Source organism: Danio rerio, chromosome 7 (assembly GCF_052040795.2).
Source record: "Danio rerio strain M-AB ecotype USA chromosome 7, GRCz13ab, whole genome shotgun sequence".
Taxonomy (NCBI): Eukaryota; Metazoa; Chordata; class Actinopteri; order Cypriniformes; family Danionidae; genus Danio; species Danio rerio.
In genome coordinates, this window is record NC_141027.1 from 53226550 (window position 1) to 53239300 (window position 12751).

Sequence of the window (12751 nt, forward strand, 5' to 3'; positions counted from 1 at the left end):
ATTAGCTTGTTCAGGTGTGTTTGATTAGGGTTAGAGCTAAAATCTGCAGGACACCGGCCCTCCAGGAACAAGTTTAGTGACCACTGATTTAAATACTAGCTCTAAAGTGATGTTGGTGAAGTAGCAACAGTTTCTGCTGTTCTGACCGTCAGCTGCAGATATGAATGAATGGCAGAAGAAAGTAGTTTCTCTTACAAAAGGGTTTTGAGACTTTCCGTGTTTGATTTTCATTTATATACACGATTATGCCCTCATACTGTGTATAAACGCATTTTCACACTCAGAGCAATGCAATATGGCTTTATCGACAGTGCCAATATACAGCTATTTCGCACTGCTACTCGTGTGATATTGCTCATATATATTGTGTAATATATATTCATAGATGTTATAAATAATATTTAGAATAATAAAAAAATTTAATTTCTTTGATAACAAAAAATCTAAAATCTTTTCTGTGATTTCAGTTGACAAAAAAAAAATAATAATAATTTTATTAATTAATTAATACCTGGATCTTTAATTAACAATACTGGAAACATATCCCATAATAAAATTGGTCAGAAGTCATTATCAGTGCCCCAACTGTGGCTACAGAAGAAACACTTAAAATAGCCACTACTCCTTGAATTCAGCTGATTAAAACAAGGGCCATCAGATCGTGTGAAAATCAGGTTGGTTTCTCCTTTACTGCAGGAGGAATGAGGAGGGAAAGTGACAGGCTGTCAGAGAGGCGGCATCATTGACATTGACAAGGCAAAACAGACTGACTAGTGTTGCCTTTGTTCAATGATATGAAATCCTCACAGCAATATTATCTTCTTACTTTTAGCCGCAATGCAAAAACGAGACGGGGAAGCACTGGGGTCAGATGAAACACAGATAGAATACTAATTTAGCACTCAGGAGAGAGTGATTTTAGGGAGATTTGCTGTGGTTTATTATAGTGATGTGAAATTAGTCGAATCCTATTTAAAGATTACATTCAGAGAACTGGTGGTTCCATGAAACTAAAGGGGATTAAAGAGATCTTTGTTAAATTGAATAGAGAATGGATGGCAAAATTGACATTTTCTGAAGAAAAACTTGCCGGCGCTGTTGCTGAGCAGTTAATCGTACTTCGAGTTACAACATTCAACTGAGATCTTTGCTTTGCTTTTTCAACTTACTGCTTAGAAATATAGTAATGCACCTCTCGTTTGCAGGCTGCATGACTGGTATGGTTCATATCCAATGCAAAGCTGGACAGTTTTCAAATCTTAAGCTTATTGCAACCTACATTTCTGTAAAATATGAACAAACTCAACATTTGAGTTATCTCTATTTTGTTATTCACGTTTTTTTAATGCTTTTGAATGGCATTATGGGATTTTGATCTTTTCTCCAACAACTTTTGATGAAAAAAAAAAATTACATTTTTATTGACATATACATTTTTAATAGTTTGAAGTGATAAATTGCCTGGATCGGTGTTGTAAATACAAAAGTCAGCACTGTAAAAAATGACTATAATTTCATTGGTATTTTTAAAAAATGTTACAGTAAAAACATAACCTGGTTAACTGTAGGTTTTTAAAATATTTATGGTTACTAACCGTAAACTGACTTTCGAGGAATTTCCTTCATGACATTTAATTTTTTATTTTTTTAAATTACTGTGAGTCTTTTTAGTTTTTTTCTCATCAGTGATGTACAATAGATCTAATGTTAATAAATGATGCTTACCACATTTTTACAATTTTATGTGTTACTATGATGGTGTTTAGTAGTTGTGAGTGACATAAATATTTGTGAATGTTTAGTAGTTGTGTGAATGACACAGCTAAGTTTCCATCAACCTATTTTTATGCGCATTTTGGATATGCACATAAAAAACGGTTGCTGGAAACGCCATGATGTGCATAAGTTTTAAAAATCCGTATAAAAAACATATGCGCATAACTAAGTATGATATATTTATTCGATAAGAAAAGAGTGAGCGCATAAACTACAATAGAACCACTTTTGCCGAATAAATTCCAGTATGTGCATTAAAAACATCATATAATTTTGTTATAAGAGATCATGTGATAAAAATGACAAACCAGCAGGCTGAGCACATTGTTAAACATCCAAAATGTTGTTTTGGCCATTCTAAAACTCCTAACCATTTTAGTATTACTGTTATTATATTATTAACTACCTCCAGAACAATCTGTGCTCTGCGTCTCACACCTTCAAACACTACCTCGCATTCGTTGCATGTCAGCATTTGAGTATGGTTGCGTTTTTGTCTGTGTAACAAAGGTGTGATGTGTAGATGTTGACACTTCAAAACACTGGTGTATAATACTATAAAATAATAAAAAATATGTTAGTTTAAAGGAAATTAGGAAACATTTTTACACATCTAAGATAACATTCTAGCAACCACAGATACGTAGCAAAGTTTTTTTTTTTACCATAAATCTGAATTTTTCATCTACATTGTGGTAATAAACTACCAGTACCTTAGTTTTTTTGTGAGACTTCATTGTCTCAATATTATTTATTATATTGTTTCTTGCATTCTTGTACCTGAACACTAGCGCTGCACAATATATAATTTCAACATCAATAACGCAATGTTGGGATTGTATTAGTTTATATATATTGGAAGTATATAGCCACAGTCCAAAATACATGACATTTGTGTAGTTATTGCAGTGTTTAATCTTAATGGAGTAAAAGTTTATCGTTTGCATGTTTTTAAGCACTATGAGCGTTCAGACACAATATTTTATAGAAAATAATTGTATTGAACTATTTAAACACAAACAGTATTGTCTAATAAGTCTTGTTTATAAGTAAAGTGTTATTTTAAGTTTGGCTTTTTTCAATTTCTGTACCTGAATATGATTTAACTATACACTGAAAACCATTAAGCACTGTATATTTCACTCTTATATTTGCATATTACATTTCATGCATGATTTGTTACCCTACAAAATCATGCCAATCGATTGAAAATTAATACATTGTTTCCAAATAGGGCTATTCAATTCATCTGGTGAAATTGTATTTATATTGCAGAAATTTTAAATATCGCAATGGCAGATTTTTCTAATATCGAGCATCCCTATTTCATACAACTAAAACGTCAATAAAAGCCAACTTAACAATTAAATTATGTACATCAAAATTAAACAGAGCAGAGAAAACAGTCCCATAATGTAATTCAAAACTTTAAATAAACAGAAACAAGCTGATAATCACAAAGTTACAGAACAGATTTTTTTACAGTGCAGCATTTGAGCAGTTGATTTATATATTTTACAAATGTTTATTTTGAAATAACCCAAATGACCTTTTATTCAAAGTAAACGTATGAAAAAAGGCAACAGTATACTGACAAAAGCTCTTTGTGTGTGTGTTCAGGGCCATGTGTTAGCAGGTGAGAGGAAAATGACTGCCCACCATGCGTTAGCCTTTAAAACAAGTACTCGGCTTACATGACAGTCTGGTCAATCTTGTGGATACTGAGAAGTAGTGTTCATTATAAGAGCACTTGACAGAATCACAGGGGCTTCTGGGCCCGCTCACATCTGAACAATCATCTTCCTGAGTGAAATGTCAGGCAGATTGCTGGAGATAATAGCAGTCATCTGTCAACCGAATCCTGCCGCAACAATCAGAATAATCCTCCACACGGGGGACGAGTGCAGAGCTTTACCTACAGGCCAATGCAGAGCTTGCCTCTTATCACTGCTGTATTCTTCCATCTCTCATGTTTGGATCATGACATTTCCTAGGACAAGGTTAAAGATTAAAACTGCAGGGCAAGCAGTAGCGTGATGTTGCTAAAGATATTACGAACCAACAGAGATAACAGAGAGATGCATGAAAAGGTGGGCAAAAAGGTGTTGAATTAGTTTTGATTCACAAAAAAGCTCGCAAAGGCACTGCTATACTCAAAGTACTTTTTGTTTGTCATTTAAAGAAAATCTGAAATACACAAGCAGCAGTTATAGCACTATACACTAATGCTTTGGAGATGCTATACAGCTTTATTTACACAGCTCTCTAAAATACTTCATTCTATTTGGTCAATCATGAAATTCCAAGGTATGTTATTCCCAGATAACAACCTCTGAAACTAATAATGCATGCTTAGTTTGGGTGTGAATTAAGTGAATACATTTATATCCATATTTATATAATAATCTTTCATGGGGCTGTTTTGAATGTGGTGTCATCTTGAGACTGAATAATAAGTAGGTTAGTGTAGTGTATTCATTCAGCCTTTTATGTTTTTGTCAGCTTTATGTTTAATGAAAGAGTTAATAAATTATAACAGTACAGATCAATGTTTTGTGGCTAATTGTGTCATTTTCTGAAAGTAAGGCTGAAATATGCCATGTAATAATCCACTTTGTGTCAGGCTGCTCTTCTGTGAGACCAACCATAGACGGGCTTTATCCCTTACACGGTGTTTAAAAAAATATAACCTTCATTGTTTCCTCTTAATAACAAAAGAAGATGTGACTAAAATTTCAGCAGTTAGAAACCAACAGATAATGGCAAAGGCAATGGCAATGTGAACATAACATAACGAAACCTAACATGCAATTAGCATTTCATCACTCCAATCAAGTAAAGCCATGTCACTTTGTTTAAAAACTTTAGAAAGATTAGGGATTGATTTTTCTTTAACTTCAAATGTAATTACTAATTTTGTCTGAAATTGCTTAACTCCAAAGAAGATATTTTGAATAATATGGGGAATCAATGATTTTTGGTTAATATTGACAATAGTATGGCAAAAAAAAAAAAAAAAAAAAAAAAACAATGACAAACTTGTAGCTGTAAATAGTTTAATTGGCAAAAGTTCTTTTAAAACTATTAGGATGGTTTTGACTATAAACTATATTGTCAAAGCCATATCTCACAATATTGGTAGCATTTAACATTTTTGAGTAACACAATAAGACCTTTACATTATCATGCTAGGAATAATTAAATACATTATTTGCACTGGATTTGGTTCTCTAAAATCTGAATACACTCATGATGTACTTTTCTGAATTAACAAGAAAAATTATTTCTTAAGAGTTTCTCTAGGTACTGTTTTTTTCTTTTCTTTTATTTAAATTTTTTTTTTACATTCAATGCTGTAGATACAGGAGTGCGCCATTGAATAATCTTGCCAGAAACACAACGTATTTGTAAAAGTATCGATAAAAAAACATATTCATTCCAAAAAAGTTCTCTTAATTTGAACTGTTTCTTGATTCCCTAGCCTATGAGAATTTTTTTATTTATTTATAATTTTTTTTTTTTTTTTTTTTGTGATTGTTTCTGAATTACTTCCTAGTAAAAGAAAGCAGCCAATGAGATGCTTGGCAGGCAGAGATGCAGGGGCCGCAGCTGGCTGAGACAGTTTGAATATTTAACTCAATAAAAGGTGTACAGTTCCACATCAGGTTCAAATGATGCAATAACACCTTGCTGAGGGAGAGGTTTAGCCTGCAAATGATGACAAACCTCATAAAAAGACAGGCTGTTTGGCTTTGTGAAAAATCCTGTAACCGCTTCCCATCACTGCCAAACACTTGATAGATTACTAGTGCAGATATTTCCATTCTTGGCATTCGCTGAACAAATAGGGCCTTTTATTAGGTTCCGCAATGTGCATTGCTCAATTTTCCAAGCAGACTGGGTTATTAGGCGCCCGATTCGCATATTAAAAACACTGCTTCTCTGATAATCTCTGCACCTGATAGTCATCTGTTTATATGCACGCGGCAGACGCGGTGGCCATATTAACACGCAGGGTTCAGAATATTAATGCAGCCACCCTGCAGCCCGCATTCTTCCCACATTCGCTCAGGAACCAAACAGGCTTTTTCGCTCTTCCTGTTTTTCTTCAGCGACTAGACAAACTGAGTCTCTGCCAGGCTCTGATCTGTGCAGCTGCAGGCCAGCATAAATTCCCCAGTTCCCACACAAAATGTCTGAACTGGCATTCCCTTTCAGAAAGCTCTTTTATGAATGAGCGAACGCCAGCCGTGTTTTCATTTGTTCTGACTATAGCGCCATTCACTGCTGGCAAACCGCACGCTACTTTTAAAGGTGCGCTTGTGTGTTTTCTCCTCTCCCGAGACTGGCACAGGGACTTGGACAATGAGGTTATTAAAGGGTCATTGGGGTCGAGGGCTGCTCTGACATCATACTTAAGCTGGAGAAGTAGTCTTCCTCTAATATTGTCTCTTAGCTGTGGTTTTAACGCTAATCTTAAAGCCAAGACCCTCCACGCTAAACTAAATCCTGCTAATAACCATTAGGTATTGTGCTTATGTGGAATACAGCTAAAATTGAAAAAGGAGTTTACTTTGTGGTTTTTCAGTAGTGATTACAACTGTGCAGGAGACTGGGTGAGTACATTGTAAACAGAGCATAAGCAACAGGCCATTAAAAAATGGACAGGGGAAAAAAGGGTGGGGGGTCTGGCAGTGCACCCTCTGACTGACTGACGTCAGGGGTGTCAGAGAGAATGAGCGGGCAGGAGAGAGAAGGAGAGCGGGTGTGCTGCTCACACAATCCTGTCTTTGTCTGCAACATCTGTGTGGCTGAGGGAGGAGAGAAGGGCCCGGCGCTGTGTGACCCTGCTTTAATGGAAGTGCTGAAAGTCATGTTTCTGTGTGCTGAAGGCCTGCTCCCAACACATAACACACACATAAACACTCGCTCCAAATCACAGAGCTGGCTCATAATAAAAGCTATTAAAAAAGCATTCAGATTGAAAGCATTCAGACGCCACAAACACTCTTTCAATGTTATGGGAAAAACTGACTGGAAGCTACAAACAAGACTCCCACACCTTTTGACCCATGGCTTTTCTAGTTATTTGTTATTATTTGATGATTTTCTGTACCAGTTTACACTTTTAGTTGACATCAGCTTTTGCATTAAGTGTATAAATGTAACACTTGCTGATTTACACAACATTTATACAATTATTTTTTGAACGAATACTTTAATCGGTGTGTTAAATAACAAAGAGTCAGTAAAAACTTAACGTTACAAAAGATTTCTTTTAAAAACAAGCTGGAATAATATATTTTTTAAATTATTAAAGGTGCAGTATGTAAGTTTAACACCCAGTGGTTGAACTAGGTATTACATTCCTGGATCAAAACAAATGCAAGTGCAGGTTGCCAGACTGAGGAGCGAGTGAAACAGCTGCCATTTCTTGCAGCTGAACAACAGGATAAACTTTGATCACCTCAGATAAACCTTATGTGCTTTATTTAAAGTTAAATGCTAACAATGTGAGTTTGAATGCCATTTTACATGACCTCAGATCTTGAAAATAAAATAAATCATTTGAAATTGAACTTTAGTACTGTGACAACCCAACACAAATCAATGATTCAGCATCTACATTTAATAATGTTTAAGAGGGTTAATATGTATTAAATAGATTATAAACCTTTCCATTTTGTGAGTGAGTGCAGTATTCTGTGCTTCTGAATGGCTGTATTTAAATTTCTGTCCTGTTTCGTCTGGTACAAACAGCCAAACTGCCTTAAATACTGCAAATATCGTCATGTAGCATGTTGTTAGGACCCGGGACTTGTGACAAAGTAAACTGCTCACCTAATGTTTACGATTATAATATTCATATTATTTGCTAATTAATAACCTCATGTGGAACTCTAAATCTGCGTCTTATTTCAGATTTTGCTACTGCCCACCGGAGGTCACATTTCGGCCAAAAACGCACACTTTAAAAGCCTTTCTGAATAAATGAATGAAATATGCTGATTTCCACAAAGGCAACCCGAGGTGCTGAAATATAATTGGCTAAACCGGCAGTGGGTAAGAAAAAAAGAACACAAACAAAGACAGTCGTTCCAGCACGGACAAAACATTTTCAAAGCAGAATATCTGACTTCAGCATTGTTTTTCAGATAAAAAGTATGTTCATTTAGCAAGTTTCTTAAATATCTGCAAATATATAATGCTATTTTCATGCTTTAGAAGAGTCAAACACTTACATAGAGCAACTTTAAAAAGTGCCGGTAAAGAATTACATAATATTACAAAAAACTGATAAAATGTTTTCTAAAATGTCTTAAATTATAGGGGTGTCAAAATTAATTGTTTCTTCAATGTACCGCGAAACAGATGTGGACAATTTGGTGTTGGTTCAGTAATAGATTCTAACCGGTTTTTACATACTTACATTACATATTTTATACCATTGAACTGCTGGCATGTTTGTAAGGTAACTTTTCCTCTTCACTTGCCTGTTAAAGCGATTGTTGTGGATCCAGACATGAGTATGCGTGTTGAGTGAGTTTTTTATACTGCGTCTAATACTTGTGAATACCGTGCATTATGCATGCATAGACTGTAATCGCGTCTGCTCTTCATTGTCTACGCGCTGACAGTTTTAAAACCAATCGCAGCCCTTTCTGTTGAGCAGGTGAAGACAATGACCAATCATAGGGGTGTTAAGGCTGATTGCTACTTCTGTGTCAAGTGCATGCATATGCTATGGCCTGTCAGCCTGCACGTGGTCGCATAGCACTCGTCACGGCCATCGCCAACGCTAACGCACCTCTCAAAAAAATGTAACTACACATCGCAACGACTTGTATCGCAAGCTGTGTGATTGGTTGGCTTGGTAGCACAACAAGTGTGGGCGGGAATGAGAGCCCGATGAGGCGAGTGTTTACAAGTGTCGAGTCCCGGGAGGGAGCTTCAGATGGAAACTTGTTTTGTGTTTAACTTATGATTAAAGTTGTTGCAGGTTCTCGCCTCTAAATGAGCGAGTTAATTGTACATTAAGGTAACGTTTAGAAAAATCTAAACACCAGCAAAGAAACACGAAACAGAGAAATATAAAAACCTGCCAGCTAGCATTTTGGAAGTGTTATTGCAGAGCAACCCAAACAGCATGCAGATGTATAAATGCACAGCAACGCACAAGGCATGTGCCATGGGTCACATCGATCGATCAATGCAGAAGTATAAACCAGCCTTTAGAACTCGCTCGACAACGCTCAGAAAGCAAGCATGATAATAATTACATTCATTTATTCGCTTTAATTGCTCATGTTGTCTTTTATGCATTAAATAAGAGTGTTTTCTTTGAGTAGGTAAAATTAAAAGGTACAGTTCATATCCAGTTCATATCTGACTGCTTGTATTAAAAGACAAAATTGTATTACAAGTAATATATAAATATATTTATAGATCTTAATACAATTTTCTTGTTTTGTGAAGAAAAAAAATTGTGTATGGAAAGCATCGTCAATGTACCAAGATATCGGATTGATCCAAATCAATAGCATGTCAATCGTAACTGAAGAGACCAGTGTAAATAAACAATAAATCATTATAATGTCATTATAAGTATTTTTTTAAATAAATCAAATAAATATTGCAGTTTTATTAAAAATATTAAGCTGTACACAACTGTTCTCCACATTTATCATAATAATAAGAAATAGTTGTGCAGTAAATTCAAATAATTTCTAAAGAATCATTTGAAAACAGTAAAATGTAAGACATTCAGCTTTGCCATCAAATAAATAGATCCTACTTAAAAAAAAAAACAGGTACAACAACTCACTCAAAAAGCATTTAACAAGTAAACTTAACTAACAAAAAGTACTGACCAGAGATCCCTGTGACTCTAATGATTTTAATAATTTCCATAAGTTCAAAAGGTCTGAAATTCACACTTTTAAAGTTTTTACAATACAAGGTGCAGACTTTAGCCATTCAGGCATGTGTTACAGTGTCTGGCATACACAGTTTCAGCACTTTGGTAGCTGTGATGAATCAAGGTCTAAGTGAGAAACCTGCGATGCTCACACAAATGCAAACACTACGTAAAAACACAACAATAAAGTGAATTTGTGGTTGTTACCTGGCATCCAGAGACGCCTGGCTCTCTCCCATAACCGGAGAACGGAGGCCTCTCAGACTTGCCTATGGAAAAACAAAGAAAAACAATCAGAACAAAATCATACACATTAACCATAAAAAAACATTCATCATGTGAAAAACAGAGCGTTTTCAAGAAAGGCAAACAATAACCGTCAAAGCTCACACATTCTGTGTGAGTTTTGGCAGCTGAAGGCTGTCGAAGGTCAAAAAGGCTGTTTTATATTTCATATTTCATCAATAAGGTGTGATTTATTTCCGTGCGTATGTTCTCATCAGACAAGCCATGTCTCACAGTATAAACTACAGGGTCAGTCGGGTCTCACTCAACTATACTAATCCATCTCCAGCCTTTTCATATGGCAGAACCAGCCTGTGAGCTTTCAAGGGGCAAATAAAAAGAGCACAGCGCACAGTCGAATGAATCATGCACTTCACAATATCTAAACTCAGCAGTTTCAACCTCTCTCCGAGAAAGAAAAAAAAAGAGAAAAAACCAAGAGACTCCTAAAGGAAAATGATAAACAACTTTAAAAACATCGTATATTATACTTGTCAGACTTTCAAACATTAGAACAAACACAGCAGTGAAGCTAAATTCTGTTTACTTCAGGGAAAAGGTAAATATTTTTGTAACTTCAATTCGGATGCTGGAAGTATTTGCGTTACACCTTCTGAACCTTCAGGTTCAGTTCTGCTGCGCTCAGGTGCACATGGTCACGTGTCTGCAAGTTTCTCCACTAGCACAGCCTCCCAAAATGCAGCAGTAATCAGGCACAGTGGTTTAACTGAAAACGCTGCTTCCCCTGTGGTGCAAACTGCTCTCAATCGACGTGATATAACATTTGAAAGTTTGCGTTTTGCAAAGGAAGAGGGAGTTGTGGGTAAGCTACAGCGCTGCCTCCCCCTTAGTCACCACAAAAGAATAAAACATCTGTCTTTCAGCGACTTTAAAGGTTAGCAGGCTCTTTTTTTCCCCCTCATCCAGACTTCCTGGGCTGCTCCTCGGCTCGGTTTAGGTTTCAGAGTTTGTGGCGTACATGAACTCGCAACGCAGGCAGTCCTTCCTTTACAGATGCACTCGTGTCCAGCATTGAAATATTCATTTACAGCATGTGTTTTGTCACACACTCTCTGTCCACGCTGAATAATTTATAAGAGCACGTTGTTGTTTTAGATCCTGGCAGAGCTGGAAACGCTGCTCATGAAAAACATCCTCTCTTGGCCGGTCTGGGGCTCTGATGCAGTGAGCAGTTGCATGCATGGTTTGGCATGCTCTCGTGCAGCATAACCCAGCCATGCGCTGTAACATGTCGAGGGACCTTAATGCGATCAGCGTCGTAACCTCAGCCACTAAGGAGGAGTCCCAGAGGATGGGAACGGTAAACATGCGTTTAACTGTCTAGCATGCCAGAGTGAACAGACGACCTGATCTAACAACAATGGCAGAGATGAACAAAGAGATGCACCTATTCACCTGACTGCACGCATACACACCCACATACTGTCAGCGTCATAAATTATGACATGCACCTCAATGAGCTTTAATTGTTGCAACGGCATAATTAAGACAGCCACATTTATATTGTCGGTTTAATGTGTGAGGAAAATGACTAAAAATAACACAAATTAATAGAAAAATTAAAAGTCTCGGGGGAATAAATGACAAGGAGCACATATGCATGTGTTGACAATAAAAAGTGGACTTAAAAGATGATTATACTAATATCATTTTGGCTCTACTTAAATTAATAATTTGGTACAATACACGTATTATGTATTATGTAAATTATTAAAAAACTTGCAGAACTTAATTATTTTTATGCTTTTGATGAAGTACAGTAGCATTCAACTTAAGAGCCCTTTAGGCTGCATTAACACTGAATCACATGGATTTTGATTTACTCAAATCAGATTCAGGCCTTGTTCATATGTGTAAACTCATCCGATGTGAATCAAATAATATAAATCACATAAATCACATCATGGACATTACATTAAGATGCCTACTGGTTTAAAAAAAAAGCCTAGATTGAAAGAAGTTTGCCAAATGTAAACTTTTCTGTTATTAACGATAGTAAAATAACTTGTCGAAAAGAAATTAAAAAATGAAACCCTGCAAAAAAGGATGCTCTTTTACTTCTAGTGATTGCGTCTTGACATCATGTGCTGTGTAATTGCAGACTATCGGATACGAGTCACTTTTAAAAGATGATGCAAGTGGGTCATCAAAAGAATTTGATACAGTCACAAAATCGGAATTGACCATAAAGATCTGAAGTGTAAATGCGGCCTTAGACAATGCTCCAGACCGTTCCTCCATGTTTCGCTAATAATTTCTTTAAATAAATAATTATTTAGGCCTATTTAATTATCCATTTATTATTTATGTACAATAATTAAGACATAAAAAGATAGTAAAATATAATCAACAACGAAAATGTAAATGAAAACTGTAAATGAAAATGTTAATAGAAAAGCTTAATTATTGACTGTCTTAGTCCTGTCACTTTAAATCACAAACACTACATATCTCTATATTTAGGCTAAAACACTGCTTTATTAATTTCATTCATTCATTCATTCATTCTTTATTTAGGCCAACTTATTTATATGTATGTTTGTACTTTCATTTTAGTTGTTATTTATTTTTTAAATTTTACTTTGTAAAATAAATCCTCATTTCACTTAACAAATTTACAATAATAGTAAAGCTTGTAACAAGTTTTTAATGATTAATTAAGGAATTTTAATGCTTTGTTTCATTATTGCATCTTCATTTACAATTATTAGGGTATTTACAACTACTTTACATTTCTGTCCGTTCGCATCC

General features: G+C 35.5%; 1 protein-coding gene across 8 annotated transcripts in view; it reads right to left on the reverse strand.

The window, feature by feature from the left end:
* The window catches only part of tcf12 (transcription factor 12), a 192666-nt gene that overhangs the window by 62648 nt on the left and 117267 nt on the right, over positions 1-12751 (reverse strand). For all 8 annotated transcript variants that reach the window (XM_087259091.1, XM_087259090.1, XM_087259087.1 and 5 more), the window contains exon 6: positions 9902-9963. In XM_087259091.1, coding sequence (XP_087115217.1) covers positions 9902-9963 — 62 coding nt within the window. The remainder of the gene's footprint in view (positions 1-9901; positions 9964-12751) is intronic.